The 24027-nt window shown below is 35.0% G+C and overlaps 2 protein-coding genes across 6 annotated transcripts in view; one reads left to right on the top strand and one right to left on the bottom strand.

Moving 5' to 3' along the window:
* Positions 1-15587, top strand: part of adam11 (ADAM metallopeptidase domain 11) — a 45368-nt gene extending 29781 nt beyond the window's left edge. Inside the window, exons 16-27 of one of the 4 annotated variants that reach the window (XM_058793020.1) lie at positions 1193-1264; positions 1665-1757; positions 4537-4617; positions 4727-4777; positions 5101-5164; positions 7888-7993; positions 8120-8239; positions 8694-8862; positions 9631-9745; positions 10388-10478; positions 11033-11050; positions 12196-15587. In XM_058793020.1, the coding sequence (XP_058649003.1) occupies positions 1193-1264; positions 1665-1757; positions 4537-4617; positions 4727-4777; positions 5101-5164; positions 7888-7993; positions 8120-8239; positions 8694-8862; positions 9631-9745; positions 10388-10478; positions 11033-11050; positions 12196-12211 (996 nt within the window). In that variant the 3' untranslated portion in view covers positions 12212-15587. Of the gene's footprint in view, positions 1-1192; positions 1265-1664; positions 1758-4536; positions 4618-4726; positions 4778-5100; positions 5165-7887; positions 7994-8119; positions 8240-8693; positions 8863-9630; positions 9746-10387; positions 10479-11032; positions 12171-12195 lie in introns of those variants that run through there. The other 3 variants (XM_058793022.1, XM_058793019.1, XM_058793021.1) reach the window with 3 other exon arrangements.
* Positions 15588-17323: 1736 nt separating this feature from the next.
* Positions 17324-24027, bottom strand: part of ppp1r16a (protein phosphatase 1, regulatory subunit 16A) — a 38151-nt gene continuing 31447 nt past the window's right edge. For both annotated transcript variants that reach the window (XM_058793024.1, XM_058793023.1), the window contains 4 exons: positions 23120-23195; positions 22919-23048; positions 21603-21765; positions 17324-21007 (listed from right to left, as the gene is read on the bottom strand). In XM_058793024.1, the coding sequence (XP_058649007.1) occupies positions 20522-21007; positions 21603-21765; positions 22919-23048; positions 23120-23195 (855 nt within the window). In that variant the 3' untranslated portion in view covers positions 17324-20521. The remainder of the gene's footprint in view (positions 21008-21602; positions 21766-22918; positions 23049-23119; positions 23196-24027) is intronic.

Below are 24027 nucleotides of genomic sequence, written 5' to 3' on the forward strand. Positions count from 1 at the left end.
ATATACAGGAAAGACTGTACCTCGCTTTAGTTTCATAAGAATTGCATAATCAGAGAATATTAGTTCATTTAAAATTAGACACTTCAAGCTCAGATATGGGAAAGACTGTACCTAGCTTTAGTTTCATACGCATTACATAATCAGATAATATTCGTTTTCATTTTGAATTCGTTCATTTAAAATTAGACATTTCAAGCGTTCAGATACAGGAAAGACTGTACCTCGCTTTAGTTTCATACAGATTACATAATCAGAGAATATTCGTTTTCGATTTGAATTTGTTCGTTTAAAAGTAGACACACAAGCTTTCTATAGACATATTTCTCATGTCTCTGTGTCAAATATTCGCTGAATTTGTGAAGCTAGAAATTTGCTCACGGAGACCTAGACGGCAGAAAGTGCACCCTGTTTGTTTTGTTTATTTTGCAAAAGCACAATGTTTTGTTGTTATTGTCAGTGTACACAAATTAAAGCAGGCCCTTTTTAGATTCGATTGATTTTAGTCTTATCTGTATCTGAGTGTTTAAGGTTTCTCTGTGAATCAGGATTAACTGAAAGTGAACGTGCTGGCGCACAGAGATTTAAAGACGCTGCATTTAATTTTATCTTTAGACGGTAAATTTAGATTTCAAATTCAATATTGATTTTAGAACTGTTGAAATTATTTACTGTATGTAACGCAAGTACTTTATAAGTAACTGTAATTAAATTACCTAAATTTAACTTAGTAACGCGTTACACCCAACACTGACCAGCACACAGTGCTTGTGCCTTGTGACAGTTGTGGTGGAGATCCAGTGACATCAAGCATTGTAGAGTGTCTTCTATCTCCTTCTCCAGAGATCCTAATTCTGACACTTATGTAGCAAACAATGAGTTCACAATCTTGGAAAATGAGAAGACAGATAAAAGTAGATCTTTATGGCTGTTAGAATGGCAAGGTACACCCAGCATAACACAAAAATAATCAAATTTAACAACAGTAGAAATTATACAAAAAAAAAAAACACTCTGCCACTTATTTGTGCATGCTGGGAAATCTTCCACCACAGACATCACAATAAATATATGAAGTAGTTTTAATGTATTTAACTACTTTTACCATGTAGCTTGAACTGTAGGTTACTTAACTTGCTCAACACTACATATTTAATAAAAGTATGGGGCAGTTACATATTTACTGTCACTACAGTTGTTGGATCCTCCTGAATGTGGCAATGGCTTTGTGGAACAGGGAGAAGAATGTGACTGTGGCTCCCAAGTGGTGGGTGACAAGATGCCTTCACATTTCACATTTCCTTATATAATTTATTATATCACCTGCCTTAAAGGGATAGTTCACAAAAAAATTAAAATTCTGTCATCATTTACTCATCATTTACAAACATTTGGTCATTAGCCATTGACTCCGAAAGTATGGAAGAATACTATGGAAGTCAATGGCTACTGTCAACTGTTTGGTTAACAACATCGTTCAAAATATCTTTGTTTTGTGCTCAATGGAGAAAAAAAAACTCATACAGGTTTTGAACAAGAGAAGGGTGAGTTTTCATTTTTGGGTGAACTATCCCTTAAAGTTTGTTCATATAAGAGAACAGGAAGCTGATTATTGCAATCTTGTGATAAGCTAATGGGATGTTCTTATTGGCTGTGCACTCTTGTAGGATTGCTCTCGTGCTGGGGGTGCATGCTGTAAAAAATGCACTTTGACCCATGATGCAATGTGTAGCAATGGACTCTGTTGTAGCCGTTGCAAGGTAAGTGGTGTTAGAATTGTTCACCTAAAAATGTTGATTATCATATGCTCACCTTCATGTCATTACCAAGAGTTGTCGATCTCCAAATAGGACCATCATAGTGGCGATTTTGGTCCTTATTGGAGCTTGCCAGTCCTTGCTCATGAAGCATCATAGAAAATGTCCATAATACAATAGCTTTGTGTAAAAATAACTACACACATTTAAGTTATTATCTACTGAAAACTCCCCTCCACTGTTGCAGATCTCATGCGTTTGTGTAAATTGCAGCATGAAGACGGCATGTTTCTTGTGTCACGCAGTGAATCGCAACACACAAAGTTTGAATATACAGACGTATGAATGTGATTTGAAGGCTATGGCAGAGAGGGCAGTTTTCTGTGAATAATGACTTATAGGAGTAGTTTGTTCAAAAATTAAAATTCTGTTATCATTTTCTCATCCTCATATCCTTGCAAAACTTTATGAATTTCTTTCTTCCGTGGTACACAAAGAAAATGTAAGTAATTACTGGTAATGAAAAACTTTTATAAGATTTATAAAGGATGCAAAAGCACCGTATAAGTAGACCATATGATTTGTGCTATATTCCAAGTCTTCCAAGATGCATGGATTGGGTGAATGGATAAATAATGTTAGATGGTAAAATATATTTAACTTTTGATATATCTCCTGAGTTTTACACAAACTATTATACTGACCAACAAGTGACAAAAAAAAACAAAAATAAAACTGACAAGAAAAGAAATCTAAAGAAATCTAGTGACGCTGCGCAGACTGATTGGTATATGACATCAAAGTCCTGCGAGAGCTATAGAGAGCAGATGGCTCTGTATGCTTTCCAATCGCTCTCACGATACTTGGATGTTATACACCGATCGGTCTGCACAGTGCCGCTTCAAGTCAAACATATACCTAATGAAAACGTAACACATGAAGAAAAGTATTCACATGGCAAGATCACATATCAAAATCGGAAACATGATTTTGACAAAATAAAAGACTAAACTAAAAGAGACATGACATCTACAATTGCAGACATATTTTCTACAGTTGACATCTAAAGGATGCAAGTCTGTATTGTTTAGCCAATCTTTTCACAAAGTCATCTAAATTCAAGACCTTGGTGTGTTTTGACTCACTGCTGAGAACAGCCAAACTTGACAATCTACTCTGCCACTGTAGACCTTGGGTGACTGTTGATTATCTTCAAAGCTGAAAAACTCTGTTCACATGTGGCACTGATAACTGGTAATGTAACAGCTATTTTGTACAACCTGAACTGTTCAAAGAAACATCCTTCAAAAAAGGATTCACTGCAATAATGTGTCACTGTTTCTTTTAGTGAATCGGTGAGTTCAACAGCCAACAGATTTAGACTTTAGCCTCTTAAGCAAAATATAAATGTCAATTAACACTTTTTGGAAGAGCACAAGACATCCAATTCAGGCCAACATGCCTTTCGCTTCCATGGATCATTAAGTTTTTTTCCTTAGCACTTGCCAAATACAGGCAGATCCATTCATGACATTGCAACATTAAATGTCTGCAGGCTACTGAAGCTTCTTTGATACACTGTCATGCATATTCTGCTGCACTTTAAGCCATTTTCAATGGAACAAAGAAAAACCCAGCAGCAAGTTATTTTTTTATCAGTCATTATTCATCACGTTTTCATCTCTACACATTGAAGCACCACCAAAAGAATCTATGAAGAAATACCATTTTACTTGTTTGTAACTTACAGTATATGGCCACTCAGACCACTGATTTGTTGAGATAATACTTTTAGATGTGCTGTCGGATGGTTTCTATTCTATGCCAAATGGTACATTTGAGCATATTATCTCAATGATTTTAACTCATTCAGTCATTTCTCTCAAATCACTTCATCAATGTAAACGCAACACAATTAAGCCATGACCCCAAGTCATCACTTGTACAGTATAATGTTCTAAATGCATTTTTAACATTTAAACTATCAAGTTAATAATGCAAAGGAGAACAAGAAGAATATACAATATTTTTAATTGATTTTTAATTTATAAATAGACTTTGAAAAGCCTTTGATCTTGTACATCTATTGTTGTCACCGGGAAAACTTTTAATTCGCAAACGCCAATCTCACAGCTAGAAGTTTGAAATGCTAATTGGTCCAGGAAAATGTTTATACTTATATTTAATACATTGGCATACTAATGTGGAGGTCCCAATGCTTTTTCTTTGGGTGGCAGTTGCCACCCCATGTCACAAAACAGCCTCAGTGATTCATTCACACATCAGACTCTTCTAAGTTAGTTGACTCCATTATCCAATCCACAATGGAGCTGTCTGTTTACTGGAGAGAAGGATCAGTGAATACATTTTTAAATTTCAACATGTTTCTCCCATAAATATATTGTTTAAAATTTATCCTATTGTGTTCCACAAAAGAAAGAAAGTCATAAGGCCAATTCACACTGCACCGGCAGATGCAGACCAACGGCCACTGTCCCCAGATTAGTATGTCACTTTTCAGACATTCCAAATGCTGATTCTACATGGCTAAAATAATCACTAACCAACACCAACAAATGCTGACAGGGGTAACACACCGATCTGACAAAACCCGACAAAGGTGTGTCTGTTGCTGTCTGTCGGTGCAGTGTGAATTGGCCTATACAGCTTTGGAAGAGCATGAGGATGCGCTATTCATTTTTGAAGGGACTAGTCATCAGTTGATTTTTTTTTTTTTTTTTTTTTATAATTTAGTGCGATTCATTTTGTTTGTGTGTCGCAGTATGAGCAGAGAGGAGTGATCTGCAGGGATGCAGTGAATGACTGTGATGTGCCGGAAACATGCACTGGCGATTCGAGTAAAGTAATGATACATTTATATAAAATCATCATTTAAATCATTGTTATCATAATAATGGTAATCATAATAATGTAAGAAATTTACATATGCTTCTCATTAATTTATCAAACAGTGTCCACATAATGTCCACAAACTGGATGGTTACATGTGCAATGCTGGACTGGTAAAATAATTTCTGTTTTTCTGTCAAATATGAACCTTACGTGTTTCTTGCAACCATAGTACTAAGCATTGTTACTGTATTTTGTTTACATGATTTACTGCGTAACACTGGCAGACATATCTCGTTAAACAATTACATGGATGAGATTTAAATTATAATGCACTCAGTAATCTTTTTTTTTACTTGTTGTGCTGGCTGATTTGGCAGTTGGCTTGGACTTATAGTTAAACTTTTTAGTGTATGGACTCAAAAGTGTAAGTCAGGCTGAGTGTATACAGTATGTGTATATGGTAAGCTGATGTACTCGCTTCTTGCTCTGTCAGGGGCGCTGCTATGGGGGTCGCTGTAAGACCAGGGATGCCCAGTGCCAGGCGCTCTGGAGCCACAGTGAGTAGAGTCTCTTGTATTGGACAATACAGTTGCTGGTCATATAATTAGAATATCATCAAAAAGTTGATTTATTTCACTAATTCCATTCAAAAAGTGAAACTTGTATATTATATTCATTCATTACACACAGACTGATATATTTCAAATGTTTATTTCTTTTAATTTTGATGATTAGAGCTTACAGCTCATGAAAGTCAAAAATCAGTATCTCAAAATATTAGAATATTACTTAAGACCAATACAAAGAAAGGATTTTTAGAAATCTTGGCCAACTGAAAAGTATGAAAATGAAAAGTATGAGCATGTACAGCACTCAATACTTAGTTGGGGCTCCTTTTGCCTGAATTACTGCAGCAATGCGGCGTGGCATGGAGTCGATCAGTCTGTGGCACTGCTCAGGTGTTATGAGAGCCCAGGTTGCTCTGATAGTGGCCTTCAGCTCATCTGCATTGTTGGGTCTGGTGTCTCTCATCTTCCTCTTGACAATACCCCATAGATTCTCAGGTCAGGCGAGTTTGCTGGCCAATCAAGCACAGTAACACTATGGTCATTGAACCAGCTTTTGGTACCTTTGGCAGTGTGGGCAGGTGCCAAGTCCTGCTGGAAAATGAAATCAGCATCTCCATAAAGCTTGTCAACAGAAGGAAGCATGAAGTGCTCTAAAAGGTAGCCCTTTTCCTGAAGACGTCTGAGCGTGGTGACTCTTGATGCACTGACTCCAGCTTCAGTTCACTCCTTGTGAAGCTTTCACAAGTGTTTGAATCAGCTTTGCTTGACAGTATTCTCAAGCTTGCAGTCATCCCTGTTGCTTGTGCACCTTTTCCTACCCAAATTATTCCTTCCAGTCAACTTTTCATTTAATATGCTTTGATACAGCACTCTGTAAACAGCCACACCTTTCAGTAATGACCCTCTGTGACTTACCCTCTTTGTGGAGGGTGTCAATGTTCGTCTTCTGGATCATTTCCAAGTCAGCAGTCATCTCCATTATTGTGGTTTCAAAGAACAAGAGATACCCAGAATTTATACTGTAGGGATGGTCATTTATTCAAACTCAAATGTAAATATTCTAATATTTTGAGATACTGATTTTTGACTTTCATGAGCTGTAAGCTCTAATCATCAAAATTAAAAGAAATAAACATTTGAAATATATCAGTCTGTGTGTAATGAATGAATATAATATACAAGTTTCACTTTTTGAATGTAATTAGTGAAATAAATCAACTTTTTGATGATATTCTAATTATATGACCAGCACCTGTATATATTGTTTATCATGAATATTAACTATGGATATAGACGTTATGATTAATACCAGCTGCTGATAATTGTTTTAGTCAGTGTAGATCTATACTGTTTAGATGTTTTGTTAAATCTCAAGTCTTTAATTTTACATGATTCATATAATGCTTCATCAGGCATCATTATATATTAATGTAAACAAAGAGATTAATGATTAATGAAACATGTAAGATGCCTGCAGAACTCTGCACTCAGCTGATTTGAAGATTTGAGGTGGTTGTAGAAAAGAGTGATGATAGAGGCAATATATGTGCTAATATTGATAACCTGCATCAGACAGGATATTAGAGCTGTCTGTATTTGTCAGATGAATTTCCGTAGATTACTTGCTCCTATTCAGATGTTGGTCTGCATGGCATCAAATGATGGCTGTGATTACATAGTGATTTTAAATTGGCGCAATTAATCATTTTGAAAATTATTTTTGTTGTTTTAAAAATGTCTGCTAACAACTCATAAACATGGAACCATATAATTAAGAGTAACCTAGATTAATTATTGCTATAAATGTGTTTGCCATTGTTATTCCCTAGTTGATAGTTAGTATACAGTGTTATTTTAAAAGAAACATGTTTTTAAAACATAAATCTGAAAGAAAATCTTTCCGTCACTGATAAGCTTGACACATACTCTCTAGAAATAGCCATTATATTCACCAACAGCTCCATTAACATTAGTGACTTTTACTACTGATTTCAACCAGAATGGCAAAGAAGACATTTTCAGTTGTATTTGTCAGGGAAAGTGTCACGTGAAAGTAACATGTTACATACATGTGACCCTGGACCACAAAACCAGTCTTAAGTCGCTGGGGTATATTTGTAGCAATAGCCAAAAATACACTGTATGGGTCAAAATTATAGATTTTACTTTTATGCCAAAAATCATTAGTATATTAAGTGAGGATCATATTCCATGAAGATATTGTGTAAATTTCCTACTGCAAATATGTCAAACCGTCGTTTTTGATTAGTAATATGCATTGCTAAGAATTCATTTGGACAACTTTAAAGGCGATTTTCTCAATATTTAGTTTTGTTTTTGCACCCTCAGATTCCAGATTTTCTAAATATTGTCCAATCCTAACAAACCATACATCAATGGAAAGCTTATTTATTCAGCTTTCAGATGATGTATAAATCTCAATTTCGAAAAGAAATTGACATTTAAGACTGGTTTTGTGGTCCAGGGTAATACTTATATATAATATATTAATAATAATATGTAATATATTAATATAACAAGTAGGCTAATATTTGTAGAAAAATGGAAAAAAAGCTGTCAACCATATTCATGGCATACATGCAGTATAGTGTCTACTATAGTTTAAGTGCATGTACATATCTCTTGTTTAATTCTAATACTAGAACTGCACATGCTCAATGCTTGGCTTATTTGACTGTGTGTGTCATTAGATGCAGCAGATCGCATGTGTTATGAGAAGCTGAACATTGAAGGTACGGAGCGTGGCAACTGCGGTCAGGACAGCAGCTCACACAGCTGGATTCAGTGCAATAAACAGTGAGTATATAAACAAGCAGGACACTGTTTTAACCTGTTCAGTGATGATATTTCTCCCTTTGCTGGAAAGTTCATTTTTTTCCCCTTTTTGTCTGTCTTCCCTGTTATTTCCGTGTGTTTTCACAGGGATGTGTTGTGCGGATTTTTATTATGCACTAATATCACATCAAAACCACGGTATGGAGACTTAAATGGAGAAATCACAAGTCTTACTATCTACCATCAGAACAAGTACCTGGATTGTCGGTAAATGCATACATTTTATCTTGGGTATAGTTAATTATTTTAAGCATGTTCAGATATTTTTACTGGAAATCAAGGTTAATGCTGGTTAAAATTAAATTAGGCTGCTGCATTTGCAGCACCTCAGTGTCTTAAAAATAGTTAATAACCCAATCTCATGAGAGGATGCAACTACTTAATGAGTTGCTTTCTCATGAATTTGTACAATGTGATTCATACGGAAACAAACTCTAAATCTAACCATCAGTGGGCAAAAAGCAAAAAACATACAGATGAGATTGTACGAATTCATTTGAAATGGTTACAAACTGCCACGAGAGTGTGTTAGAAAATAAACACTGTTAATCTCCAGACCCCTCTGTTTTATTCTATTTAAAGGAAGGAGCTCCACGTAACCATCCCTACTTTGCAGTGTGCATTAGTGTGTAAAACTGAGCTGTTGTTTGTTTATGTTCAGTGGGGGTCATGCAGTGTTAGAAGATGGCACTGATCTCGGGTATGTGGAGGATGGCACACCATGTGGTCCGAATATGATGTGCCTGGACCATCGCTGTCTGCCGGTCACCACCTTCAACCTGTCATCCTGTCCCGGGTCGTCCTCTTCTCATGTGTGCTCTGATCATGGGGTGAGCTGTTCTTCTTTGATAAATCACAGTCATATACTGTTTCGAGGGTTTATATAAGATATATTCTCTCATCCTTTTTTAAAATATTGGTCTGTTTTGTTCAAAGCACGAGTAAGCTATTTATTTTTTTTTTTTAAGTATTAATGAAAAATTATCAAATGTTGAAAAGTCTAAAAACCTCTGAAAAGTCTGATGCTCTGAGAAAGAAATGAAGGGATTTAGATAATGGTCAGTTTTGCTGTAAGCAAGTGTAAACAGTACTCAAAAACAATGAAGATACAATCGTTTGTCTTAAAGGGTTAGTTAACCCAAAAATGAAAATTAGTCCATGTTTTACTCACCCTCAAGGCATCCTAGGTGTATATGACTTTCTTCTTTCAGACGAATCCAATCGGAGTTCTATTAAAAATGGTCCTGGCTCTTTCATGCTTTATAATGGCATGGGTAGGTATTTTTTGTTCAACAGTCCAAAAGTGAAACATGGACTAATTTTCATTTTTGGGTGAACTGACCCTTTAAGTGAAAAATGGCCGGTTGTCAAAATGTCTGATATAAGTTTAAGATTTTCCAAATTTAATAAGCAGTGATTTAACTGACAGTGTTGACTCTGTTCACCATGTGACAGATTAATATAATTGTCTTACATCCGTATTTCTCACTGAACCTTTGACTGTCCAGATAAATTTGCTAAACTGTAGTGTATATGAGCCAAGGTATTTATTTCCAGCTTTATGCTCATAACATTCTCTGCCTCTCTCTCTGTCTCAGACGTGCAGTAATGAGGTGAAGTGTATCTGCGACGCAGACTACACTGGGAAGGACTGCAGTGTATATGACCCTATTCCAGACCCCCAGCCTCCAGACGGTCCTGAGAAGTACAAAGGTACACATTCAGTCACATGTCACATGGGTGTTCGGCTTTTGTTGGACCAGCGTCTCTTTGCCTGTGTTCGGAATGCAACTGTTTAATCGGTTTTCAGTTAGCTTCAGCACTTTTATGGTTCAGAAATATAACAAGGAACTCAAATCAGTCAAGTGGCTTATCAATGGGTTCGCAATTGGCTTTTTGTCACATTTTTGGAGTATTTGACTTTTGGTGTGTCCCATGCTGTGCGCTCATGTGGAAACCTTTCATTTATTTATGTGGGTGCCATGAAAAAATTGACTACAATGGAGTCTCTTGATTTCAAAACGTTTAGGAACCACTAACTTACAAGCATATGCAAAATAATCAGTCATTTCTAAGATTCTCCTAGGTTAGAAGCTCAAATAATTGTAGAGACAAATAATTATAAGTGTCAAACCAAATGTTACCACAAGATGTCACTGCATCCTTCTCCAGAGAGCATGAGCCCACTGTTAGAGTCAAAGCTAAAATCAATTAATACAGGAAACAAGACTAGACTAAAACTAACCTTTAAAATAAAAGCACATGACTAAATCATGATTAAAAATATATGACAAGAATATAACTGAAACCCAATGACAAATGCCTGTTTTTTGTTCTCTGTCTGTCTGTCCACAGGTCCGAGTGGTACAAATATCATCATTGGCTCAATAGCGGGAGCGATACTGCTGGCAGCTATAGTATTGGGAGGAACAGGCTGGGGCTTCAAGTAAGACTTCCACAATTACTGCAAAAAAGCTGTTCGAGTACCATTGTCCTCCTTCACTTCTTATTTCAGTTGTAAAAGAGCACAACAGTGACTTCCTGCTTTTTCAGCAGCCTTGGTTCTGGAAGTATTTTCCCCGTTTTTTCTATAAGGGTTTCTAAAATGTTTTTTTTTTTTCTTAACAACAACAACAAAAAAATCATTCTGAAACACGGGATAGAAAGCAAACAAAGTAAGCCTGACCAGGGAGTATCTTATTTTGACATCTGCAACTCATTTAAAGTGTTTCCTCCACTCTAAACTGTGTAGTTTAGTGTCAAATGCAATAAGTAGTTCTCTGATAACTCTGATTAAATACATGGTCATGTACAGGAATGCATCAAACAATCTTAAAAACAAAATATCTTTTGATTGCATTGCCCTATTATTTATAGGCTGCAGTAAATTATGTCTTGATCTTAGTTTTATGGGAAATGCAGCACAGTTTCTAATGCGACATTTACTTTTGCATAATTTAATTCCATTCATTCTCTCTCTGTTTTGTTTCTTGAATACAGAAATATCAGAAGAGGAAGGTATGACCCTGCCCAACAAGACATGTGATGTCCACCTAACACATTACACCAGCTGTGTTCACGTCTCCGCCTGCCCATTTAATTTCTCTGAGTTTTATTTCATTCTTTTTTTTTTAATGTTTGCATTACCTTTGTTACAAATTCATTTCAATGCATCAATCAATACACATCACTTTTGTTCCCAAACTGAGAAAAACATATGAATGAACATACGTGAATTAGATGTTTGTTAATTTTTAAAATGTCTTGAGGTATCAGTAATTGTGATGCACATTTTGGTGGGAAAATGTTATTAAACATAAGATTAATAATTTTTTTTAAATGTTAATAAAAGCTAGATTTTTGTGAATTCACAGACAAAAAGAAGAAATAGCAAAAACAGCATTTTCACAGCATGTTTTGCTCATATTAACTATATGAGTGCAGAACACTGCTAGTTGTCTACATCAGTGCGTAAACTGTGCTATGCAATAATCTCAAATCTATTTGTCATTTTACCATCGGGTTTTATAAAATACTAAGCCCTCAGTGTTTCAATGCTTGATTTTAGGTTGCTAAAAAACTCTTAGAATAATACATTTACATGTAATTATATGGAAAAAAAGTAAAATAATTTAATTAATTAATGTGGCAAGTCATTCCTTTTATGCAGTGTACTTTTTTTTCCTGATCATATTGAACTAACAATTAAGAAAGAATGAAAGCAAAGATGCTGAAATAACATAACTTATTACACATTTTGTTTCATTTTTTCTTTCTTTAATGAAAACCTAATTTTAATTTATAATAATTTGATAGGTTTTTCTAGTGTCCTCAGCTTTACTTTCTACCCTGTTAGAAGTATTATAGTTGAAAAGATGGATAAAAAAATTATAAAAAAAAAAAAAAAAGCAAACTCTTAATCCCTCAATCATGAGCAATGGTTACATTTGTGGCGCTATTCATTTTTTTTCTAACTGCAAAATAGGAATGACCCTTGCCATCTCAATCACATAATTGCTTCAATTACTTCTTGATTAGAAGTTACTCATATGGCCTTCATTTTACAGGCAAATAAAGAATACAAACAATGCACAGTGAGTTGTATCATTTAACATATTGATTCTTCTCCTTTATTTTCCCTCTTTTCTATGCCTATTCTTCAGATCTGGAGGGGGATAAAGCATGTCATCTGCTCTCCTGTGCTTCTGCACTGTGTTCTTTAAACTTTGAGGGAAACAGAAGAAACTACAGATGTCTTCCACTCTCTCACCAAACTCCAGTGTCACTGCTGTCCTGTCTTTCCGACTTCCTGTTACTGCCTGTCACCTGTTGCCTAGAAACACTCCAGTACATCCCATGGTAATACTTTTAAACCGATTTCGATTTTACTGATGTTGGCTATTTGTAATGGGTTTTGGCCCTATAAACCCAGCACAGAAACTGAAAAAAGTCATAATTTACTCACCCTCGTGCCGTTTCGAACCTGTATGACTTTCCGTTTCATGGAGCACAAGAAGAGATGTTCAGAAGTTCACATTCTTGAATTACGAAAAAGGGACCAAAAAAGCATTATGAAGATAGTCAATCCAGCTCGTGCGCTATATGCAGATACCCGTCTGCATATTCAAATATGGCGCTTGACACACTTCACTTCAGGTAGATAAATATAGTCAGAATTTTCAGTTCCTTTTTATTTCTAATTTCAGTTTACTCATTGTGGTTCTAATCATAGAGCTACCACATTAATTGAAACAGTCACTATGCGTGACCATTTAAAACAATTTTTTGATGCTATAGTATAATAATTTTAGTACTGAGAAGCCTAGACTTTTCAAGTACTCTCCGTTCCATGCAGTCCCCAAACAGTTCCCCAACAGTTTAGAGGAAAAATGTACGGATGTCCCAGTGGAAATCCCAAAACAATGTATTATCTTGCAATGGAATGTCGGCTAGCATTCCATGTTTACCCTCGTGCTAGTCTGATATCTATAATCTTGCTGCTTTTACCATCATCTATAATAGTTAAAAAAAACATGCATAACCATATGAATGTACTTTTACATAACAAAAAAAAAGACATTGCTTGTATGTGTTTAATGTAGTTATACTTTTCATAAGCACATTGCTGAGTGAGGCAAGGTGATTTGAGTAAAATATGTATTATATATCATTTGTAAATCTTAAGCATAAGTGGAACACCGTTTGAGTGCACTGAGCTGAGGATAAATATATATGTATATAATGTATATGACAGCACTATTTTGCCCTTTGACTGTAGAAATAAATAACACAGTCAGATATAAGCACAAATACATTTTTGGGGTTAAGAATTAAAACAAAGTTGTACTGACACTAATATACAGTCGAAATGGGTAAAACAAACCACAGAAAATGTGCTGAATTCTACATAAATAATAATTTTGGTGATTATTAAAAAGGAGCAGTGCGCTGCCTTTTTATATATATATATATGTTGCTAGGCAACCACCAAATCAGTTGTCCTGTCAGTCTAATCAAAGGATTGCGCGAGCGCTCTAAAATCTTTGTTGTTGTTTTTTGCTGTTAAAGTAAACTGCCATATTAACAAAAACCTTAAAAAAAAAATACAGCTCCGGGTAAAACCCGCGACAGACACCACAAGTTTCTTATCCATTATTGCAGTCTCCCGACTTTCTAAGCAACAGTAAACTTTAATCACCACAACGGAAATCCCGCCTCTCCTTTCATTCGATTGGACAATGGAAAAAAACGCGAGGCGCCCGGTGTGCATAAGCAGCGCGCAAATATGGAAGGCCAAAAGCACGTGAATTTTATACGTGTTGTTAACGCGTTAAATACGTGTGAAATACGCGTTAAAATTCACGTGTTTTAGGCCCTTTTGGCCTTTCATACGCAAAACAATTAAAAAAAGGCGCCTCTCACTGCCAAAAAAAAAAAAAACGCGTTCGGTGTGATCGGGGCCTAAAGGTGAACTAATAAGGTGCACTTTTTTTCTTTCATGATCTGCTGCCCGATGTAAAAGTGGGCTTTATACTGACACGTATGGATCAAGGTTTTATCGTTTAAAATGGTTTTATGTAATTATTTAAATAAAAACAACTGCAACATTTCAAAATTAGATTTACATTCAGAAATAAGCAAGCATTTTGAGGGGAGAATTTTGTATTTACTGGGTAATTTCTGGTATTCTTTGCTTTTGTGTAATCATAAGGAGATGCAAAACATTTGAAAAATGATTTGGTTACACTTTATTTTTATGGGCCACACTAGACATTCTACTAACTATAAATGACTTTGCAAATAGGTCAGCTAACTCTTAGTGTATTAGTTTATCAGTAGACTGTCAGGTTAGGGTTAAGGTCGGTAAAATATAAAAATACAAGAAAAAGAAAATATTCCATTCATTGTTTTAACAAAATCAAGTGCATTAAATATTACATTACGTAAATTTCCCAAACTGGGGTTTGTGCAGGAACATGTCACTAGTCATGTAATCAATAAAATAAAGTAATTCTAGTCTGTCCTCTAGTAACTGTAACTCTAGTCTAGTCTTTTGTCCATTTAAAAGCGTATCTGGCACTAAATGATTATAATGTATATTAGATTAGACTGGGCCATCTCAACTCTGATGTACATTTTCAGATGTCAGATGCAAAAATTCAAACTGAAATTATACATATGGAAATTATATTATTGGACTTTTATAATGTCCCATTAACTAACAAAATCCAGTTCTTGAATTACATTATCCTTAAGGAATGGTGTGGAAACAGTAGGTCTCAGCACTGGATTCAAAGAATTCTGTAATATTCTGATTGATTCAATTAGCAATTTAATTCAATATATACTGTATATAAGCAAAGGTTTTGACACCCTCATGTAAGCTAACCTGAAGTCTCTAACATTAGCACTTTTTAATTCTAAGGCATAGTGGAGACCTGTTCATGCCGTTGTATAAATATTCAGACTATACTAAATAAGGTTTAAGAGAATGAGACTAGCCAGAGCATATTTGTAGAAGTCTAATGTACCGTTTTATAGAATTACTTCGTTTAATTACAACTTAAGCATTTTTAACCTTTTCAACTTTTGCTGTAGAAGAGGAATGAGCCAGGAACTGAAATAAAGTGAGTAGTACACAGTGGATACTTAATTTAACTGTGATCTGATGAGATTGGGAAAATCTGAGATCTAAAATATCTACACGATCAGCAGGAATGTGTGTGCTTTTCCATACAAGCACTACACCCGGCCACGTGTTTGCAAATATTGTCTCATCATAATTTTAAAAAGTATCCTTGAAAACTTTAATTTTAGTAAAATCAAGTAAAGATAAATTAGCAATATTTGTTAGTTCAGTTCAAAATGATGTTTTCTCGTATTTTCTTGTGCCTTCAAAACTACCTTAATACTTCAGTAGAGTTACATTCACCGATGATCAGCCTGTTCCAAAAGTTACTTTAGTGGTAAATTTGCTCATGCGTAAGCTTATGAATTATAGTACAGCCAAAAATCGGATCTATTAGCAAAACTTTACGTAGTAAAATATATATATATATATATATATAATGCTTTCCTAAAATACTGTCATGTATTCTCTGATGATGTAAATATAATGGATCCTTTAAAAACATGATCACACATCTACACCAAATATAGAGCATGTGCAAGATTCCAAAGAATGACACACATTCTCACTGGGTGATTTATTTATTTTTTTCTTATTGTTGCAATGTGAATGGGACATTCCAACCTACAACATCTTCAGCCCCGTTTCAGGCAATTGATCATTTGGTTTGCATGTTTTTGAGCCACTGAAACTCTTCTGTTAACAAACCACCAACTTGATAGGTGCTGAGAGGAATTATTAAGGACAATCTATTAACGTAGCTGATACTGTATTTTAAATATATTGCCTTCAGTCACATTCCAACATTTCATTCCAATCACTGTGTATTTCATTCACTGAGTTCCAGTGTTTTAGCAATTTTCTCCTTCGGTGTGATTTTAAACTGTAGATTTCTATGTCTTAAAGAGTTATTACTGAAATATTATGCTTTGTAGTAATTTTCAGTCTGTTTGACTGATAGATTGAAAGACATCTGAATAATCAGGTTCAGCTAAAGCTCACTGCAAATAAGAATTTTCCTCAATGATGCAACTCTATCTCATTTCTGGTGGTTTGTAATTAACGTCAATTAGCACTGTGGTAGGAAAACAAAAACAAAAAAAACATCCCAGAATAATGTAACAGCAGTTTTCTTCTTTCTACGACTTGCTTGATGAACAGGCTGCCAGCACATCCAGGCTTGTTTTGGAAAATGTTTGTGTCACTAATATGTTTCAGAAGATCATTTCTCAGAATGTATCAGCTGTAAACGATGAAATTCATGCCAACAGCAACAGAGCAGAACAATGTTTCTTTATGTATATTATTATCGTCTGTATGCAAAGGTCTAATGTATTTGTAATGAAAAACAAATGTATACTAGACACAATTTTTGTCATGATTTGTCAAATTTCACAAATACAAGTATCTACTGTGTATCAATATGTAGTTATAAACCTTCAAGAGTAGCAATGTTTTATTGTATATTTGTGTATAACAACTGCCATAAAAACATGAGGACTCCTGGAGAAATGTCTTCCGGGGTGTGAGACTGTGTGTAAATATTGTAAAAGCTCATCTGAAGCTTAAACTAACTGAATGAAGGAGAGGTAGACACATCATTGATTTCGTCCTCTCAGTTGCCATGTAAAAATAGATTCTACTCAGCATGCGTGTGAGTGAAATGTCAAAAACAACTCATTTCTGTTCTTTTTCTCAGAGACGAGATGCAATGTAATTCTTTTTTTAATCTTAAAGAAAAAACACTGGGAATGTTGACAAGACACTTGCAAGTTATTAAGCTTAAATAAAGACTTGAACATTTCTTGCATTGTTTTTAATAAACTATTTTAAGTATGTGGAAAAAGCCACCTTTCTTTAGTCCCACTCAGACCATTCCTGATGAGCCAATCACTGAAGACTTATGACCTTTAGTGGGAGGATCTCCCGAATAAGGGGAGGAGAATTCAATTAGCCAAGCATCCAGAGTGTGTGAGAAAACATGAACAAAGCATCCATCCCATCTATCCATTTTCCAACGCTGACCCGGACCTGGATAAGTGACATTTGCATTACATGCCAACACACCACACAGGAAAACTGCATCCTGTTCAGGCCGGAGAGGAATCATTTCTCAAGAACTGAATTATTTATATCAATTTCAGTATGCATGTGCATTTTATTCAAACCTGGTTTTAGTCTCTCAATATATTTACAGATAACAGTGTTCAATTTAACAGAGGACATAGAAATATACAAAATGGATGTCCAAAAAACTGAATTTTACATTTAAGGCATTTTGTAATGTGAAAAGTGCTGTTCTATAGTAAACACTGCATATCAAGATGAAATATTTGCACGTGTTTCATGGTAAGAGTCCAGATTACACAGTCCAGAGATATTTCAAGTTCAAATATACAAAAAAAAATAAATAACCTTGAAAAAGCGTTTATCAATTTATACTAAATATATAGACTACAGCATTCAAATGGACCATTGCACCTAGAAATTACTCAGCTGTTTCTGTAGTACCGTGTTAGTTGTCACATTCTGTAATATCAATTTTATACAGTTTTCTAGAATATAAAGTCGCTTATACGTAATTCCCAAATGATCAGGATATTTGATAAAAGCATAAATCTCAATCATGTCATTTAGCATCTGCTTTTCATTGAGTCTATACATCCTAACATATCTAGAACATCATCACACAAAATGTTTACAAAGTTCATTAAATAAATAATAATAAAAAAAAAAGATCAATGAAATCAATTCAAGCATTTTACAGACCACAGTTTGAAACAAAAAGAGACTCCAGTGGATAAAGTTATGCATATGCATGTAAAACAAAGAGTGGATGTTGCTGAATTGTAAATTGTTGCTATTATTATTATTATTATTATTAAGTTAAAAAAACTCACTAAGCCAAACCACTATTTTGTAGTTGCATTTAGGATACACATTCTCTTGACATTTTAAGACTGAAGCATCAAAACAAAGAACAAGAGCACTTGATGTGATCAGAACAGGTAAACAAGGTGAGAAAAAAAATATTTTACACCTATAAGACTTTGCATGTGCTTTCATGGGAAAAATGTCCATTTTCACAAAAAATATTAGATGATAAATTAAGTGTCAAAGTGCTAAAGCTTAAGATATTTTTGAAAGTAATTTTCTATCCATTTCTTAGTTCACTGAAAATCATAGAAATGATAAATAAATTGAATTCTAGCATGCTTTACAGTTAATATACAGATGCAAAAAGCATCAAATTTACTGGGGACTGTAACCTACTGCTTTCAATGAAAAATGTTTGGTGACTTGAGAGGAAATTATATTTGTATAATTATACAGCTATAGTTTCTCAAAATATCTCATATTTTTCATGCCTGAAAACATAATGAAACATTAATTACACACATATTTATTTGCAATTAATTAGAGGAGCAAAACTATTTAATGTATTTATGTTTATTTATATAAATAAAAATGTATTCATATTTATTTATTTGACCATTTCTAAAAGAAAATAAATAAATAATAAAAAAAAATAATACCTCTACACAATCTCATGTGATCTATAAAATAAACATGCATATCTGTCCTTTGGGAATCCTTTTTTTCTTGTCATGGTGGAAAAACAAAAATTGAATAGACGGAATAATGGAGTAAAGGTTTTAATTTGATCCTGGCAGCAATTTAGTCAGTTGCTATGTGTACCTTCAGATCATTTGTTTTTGTCTTCAAAATGTATAAACCATTCATCACATTTTCAAAGTTCAGTTTTTTGTCAGTTTTTTATTTTTTCATCACACTTTGTTTCAATCGAAAACAAACTAAAATCAAACAAAAGTTTTTGGTTTGCATACTTTCTGTCAATCTTATTGGAAAAATGAGAATTCAAAGAAGAAAATTCAGCTTCATTCTTTTTTTTTTGGTCTATTGGTTAAAAAAGAAAAAGAAAAAACGAGTTCACAGCTTAAATATTTGATTTGCATCTGTGGGCGGCACTAAATGACCATTTCTTTTATGTCATAATGAAAATGAATTTAGCTGGACTGGAGAGTAAAGGAATACATGAAATGGTGTATGTACAGTTTATAATTTGAAATGTGTCTAAGTGCATTATGTTCCTTGGTAAGTCTTTGATAATCAGAATACAGTTGCATTAAAAAAATTAATAAATAAACGATGTAATCTGAGGAGCATTTCAGCAAAGATTCAGATGTAAAACAGAGTGTTAGATATAATCCAGGAGTATTAAGATTACAATAATTAGTCTAACTGAATGTTACAAATGATATTTTGGAACATATTTTAGAAACTAACCCTCTTATTAAATTATTAAAGAAGTCAGAATCCAGCTATTAATTCACTGTCCACAATGTGAGTAAAATATTAAAGCTGTAACCTCATTTTTATAGATGAAAAAACAAAACAAAAAATTAGGTGTTTGAATTTGAAATTTTCTACACCAAATTGCCGGAAGGTATTCAGACCAAGTAGTATTTACTGTACTTTTATTGTTTCTATTGATGCATTACAACAAAGTGAGATGAACAAAAATAAAAATGTGGGGGGAAAAATGTCATTGAGAAGGTTAGAAGAAAAACATTATCTGAAGGTACACACATCTCTGTGCATCTTTTTATTTAAAAAACAAAACAAAACATTTTTTAATTATTTATTTGCATTAAAATTAGCTTAAGTTCAATCTCAAAGGCAATAAACAATGTAGACAGATGCTGGGATACGAGTTTGTTGAAAGCAGTAATCATTACGAAATGGTGCCAAGAACAAGAGCAAGCATGCTATTGCAAGATCGCAGTAGAACTGTTAATGAAATGCAATTTTATTTAGATCAGTGCACTTCAAATGTGCTTTTTTGTGATCAGTATACTACTACATATATATATATATATATCCATCAAAGTTATGAAGATTGCTGAATGTTTGGTCAAGTAAAGTGCTCAGTGTCAGTTTTTTTTTTCTCTTTGTATTGAACAATTGAGTCAATACTTTGAAACTTTAATGACCATAACAACTAATTAAAATAAAATGATATGAGCTTAAAAGATTGAAATACTGCAATAATGCAATTAATCCATGAAATTTTCTAAATGTGGGCTCTTTGGTCTTCTTTTTTCTGATTTGTTGTGTTATCCATTCAGAAAGCTACATAGTCCATCATCAAATTTTCGGTGCAATTATTCATATTAGTGTTGAAAACGTGACTTCACTCTGTCTATGTGCCATTGTGAGAGAAACTTGACTTGGACACAAAATTCGGTTCCACGTACCTGCCTTATAATTCTAGTTTGTCCACGTAGTACACAGGAACTGCACAATCACGTGAAACCAAACATGTTTCTCCGCTGCTTCTACATGAGTCCACAGCATGGCTCTTTCGTATTAGTCGTGTCCTCTTCTGGTGCTCTCAGCTTCAGCAGAGGTGGCTCTCCACTAGCTTGGGTAAAGTACACTGCACTGGGGGACACATCCTGTTGTACTGATTCAGTTGACTCCAGCGGTCCCTGGGGTCCTTCAGGAACAACCTCATCCTGAGGGTCTGCAGACAGGGGTATAGGAGGTGCTGGATGTTTCTGCAGTTTAGCTGCTGCTCTCTGGCGTTTGAGATCTGCGAGCGTGTGGTGAGATCTCTCTCTGCTCATGCTGTCCTCGCCAGCAGCAGCCGAAGCTGGAGTGAGCTGATAGGAGGCGCTGCGATCCATGCGGCCTCCACCCTGGAGTTCTCCTGGAAGTGAGGAAGAAAACAAAGCCGTGCTGCCGTTCCCCAAAACTTGAGCTCCATTTTCCACCTCGCCGACCTCTAATGGAGGAACAGGGGTTGCATTAGAACCGGACACCTAAACCAAAGAAAGGACAAGAAAATTTACCAAGGATGGCCAAGTCACATCTGTACATGTAACGCATGTTTCACACCACAAGCGGCGCGTGAGCAGCACATATTTTTCCTATTTTTCCTGCGCCGCTTACGCTGAATTAAAGTCACAGTGCATTGTTCTTGATCAAAATTGACCCGATTAACATTAAAAATAACAAATTTCACCATAAAATCATGTAAGTGATGTGTTTCGTGTTTCACAATCACCATATGAAAAAATAAAATGCACAAAAATTCCACTAGTTTTTGCCCAAATTTCAAAGGTCTGTTAAATTAATAAAACTTGAGGCATTTGTTAGCTTTAATATTACTTTTTTCAATTCAATTATTCAATCCAATTACACTTTATTGTTAAAATTTGTCTTGGATCTCACAGCGTGTCTCACGCTTGCGGTGTGAAATGGGCGTAATACACAAAAACATAATTGAGGCTCTCAACAAAACGGTCATTCTGCTCTTTGCAAAACCATGAAACTCATCTGTGTTTCCAATCTGTCATATTTCAGAAGGTTTCAAACACTAAATGGAGATTAAATGTTTTGAAGCCAATTTCTCACCAGTGCAGCGTGCAGGTTGAGTTCAGCATCAGTCTGTCGGTCTTCATCATCATCCAGAGCATCTGTCTGTTTTCCTCTCTCCTGCCACACTTTGGCTTCCTTCTGATGCTCTCTGCGGTACAGACTGCTGCGCTCGTTCACACTGGTGCGCCTCACGACTTTACTGTAAATACAAGCCACACAAAGAAGAGAGGTCAGACACCATTTTGTTTTATATTATCACAGTTAATTGTATATTAAGATCACAATTACCATGTTTACTGCGAGTGAGCAAAGCACTGTATTTTTGACAAAACATGTTTCAATATAGTCACAAAGTTGTCAAAAAAAAAGTTGTTTTGTGAGTGTTACAAAATAGATGCTTGTCGTGTTAATATGTACATGGGTCAAAGACAAGATGTCACATGAAATAAACCTCCTAAAAATAAAATTTAACAGAACACATTATATATGTATTGGGGGGGGGGATGAATCAATTTAAAGCTGTATTAAACTTTTATTTTATTGATGCTAGAAAAACCCTTTTTGTCTTTGACCCACATATTAGCCCCAGATGCTCAAAGCAAAAGAAACAACCACACTGACAGAGGAACTGTTCACTCATGTGGTCACCTTCAGAATGGATAGATTTGGAATTTTTATATTTCTCATGTAGTGGGTAGCACTGTTGCCCCTGGTTCGAGTCCCGGCTGAGCCAGGATGCCTTTCTGTGTGGAGATTGTATGTTCTCCCCGTGTCTGCGTGGGTTTCCTCCGGGTGCTCCGGTTTCCCCCACAATTCAAAAGACATGCAGTATAGGTGAATTGGACAAAGTAAATTGGCCGTAGTGAGTGAGTGAGTGAGTGTGTCCCAGCACTGGGGTTGCACGAGTTAGTGCACTCTCAGGGCTGGGTTGCAGGAAGGGCATCCGGCGTAAAACATGTGCCAAATCGGTTGTCCGGCATGCATAGTAGTCTTTCGGAATCTTTGCCATCTCCACTTTATTTTATAAAAAAGCTCTAAACAAATGTCATTTTGTCCCTCATAGTTTATGCCGTTGCACTGTATACATACATTCTGAATTCTGAGAATTAAAAAGTATTTTTCACAATGCAAAATCGGGTTCTGGGATGTTTTTCATTTGTGTTTTTCTGCCATGCATCAACATAAATTACATGCTTTTCAAACTACACCTCATAGCAATTTTTTTAAAACAATCACTTTGCTGTAGTAACAGCTTCTTTTTAAACCTAAAGAGAGAGAATATATTAGACTTGATGTTTAATACTGTCACAAGCCGTGAAGCATGGCTTTGCACTCTCTTCATCAGCACTCACCCTCTGCTGCCCGTGCTGGACACTCGTCTCTGCAATGTGTTCTTGTGTTTGTCCTGACCCTTCATGATGGCATCGTGTTTGTGTTTCAGCTCCATCATTTTGGCCCGGACTTCTTCATCAGTGCACACATCTACAAAATAAAAAGTATTGTGAAGACTTCGGTCAAGTCACTACTGATCAAACCTTTAGGATGTGTCATACCAAGAGGCGTCTCATCCAGCTCAGACTTGGCGTTTAAATTTGCACCATTAGCTACCAGCAGCTCCACCATCTGGATCTAAAAGTGAAGAAAGAAAAAATGACTAAAGAATCAACATTAATTCTGCTATTAAAGTTAATGTTTTTGCCAACTAACTTCTTTATGGATTAAAGTCCATTAAATGTTTACTATTACTAAGTGTACCATTTATTACTTATTGAATGGGGCAGGAGATTTATAAAAAAATATGTAAATAAATAAGAGCTTATCATTCTCTCATTCTAGACAGTTGTCTATTTTGTTTAATTAAACCAAAAACTAAATATGTCCCCTAGCCGTCATAAACATTTCTGGTCCAATTTCCAAAATTGGAAAAAATAAATAGGATGGAAAAAAATTATTGCTAACATTTGTTTTTTTACCTCCTAAAGTAGCTACGCAAGTGTCTTTTAGTGTTACAGTATGAGACATGTATATCTGTACAACATACAGTACATCATCAATGTAACAAATTTTATGTCAAATAGCAGCTCAGCAACACCATCAATGAAGCTAATGTGCTGCACAAAAATAAGACCAGTAACATGCAAGAAAATACAGTCATGTGAAAAAGAAAGGACACCCTATTGAATTACATGGTTTTCTGTATCAAGACATAAAGGCAAGGCAAGGCAAGGCAAGTTTATTTATATAGCACATTTCATACACAATGGTAATTCAAAGTGCTTTACATAAAAGGAAGTGAAATAGTCATTAAAAATAATAAGAAATAAAAAATAATAAAAATCACAACAATAAAAACAAAGTGATTTAAATCACTTAAATAAATACCTCCTCCTCGGCAGGTCTTAAAATTTGGAAAATGAAACCTCAGATTAACAACATCGCATGACATATCACACCGTGTCAT

Source organism: Onychostoma macrolepis, chromosome 12, assembly GCF_012432095.1.
Source record: "Onychostoma macrolepis isolate SWU-2019 chromosome 12, ASM1243209v1, whole genome shotgun sequence".
NCBI lineage: Eukaryota > Metazoa > Chordata > Actinopteri > Cypriniformes > Cyprinidae > Onychostoma > Onychostoma macrolepis.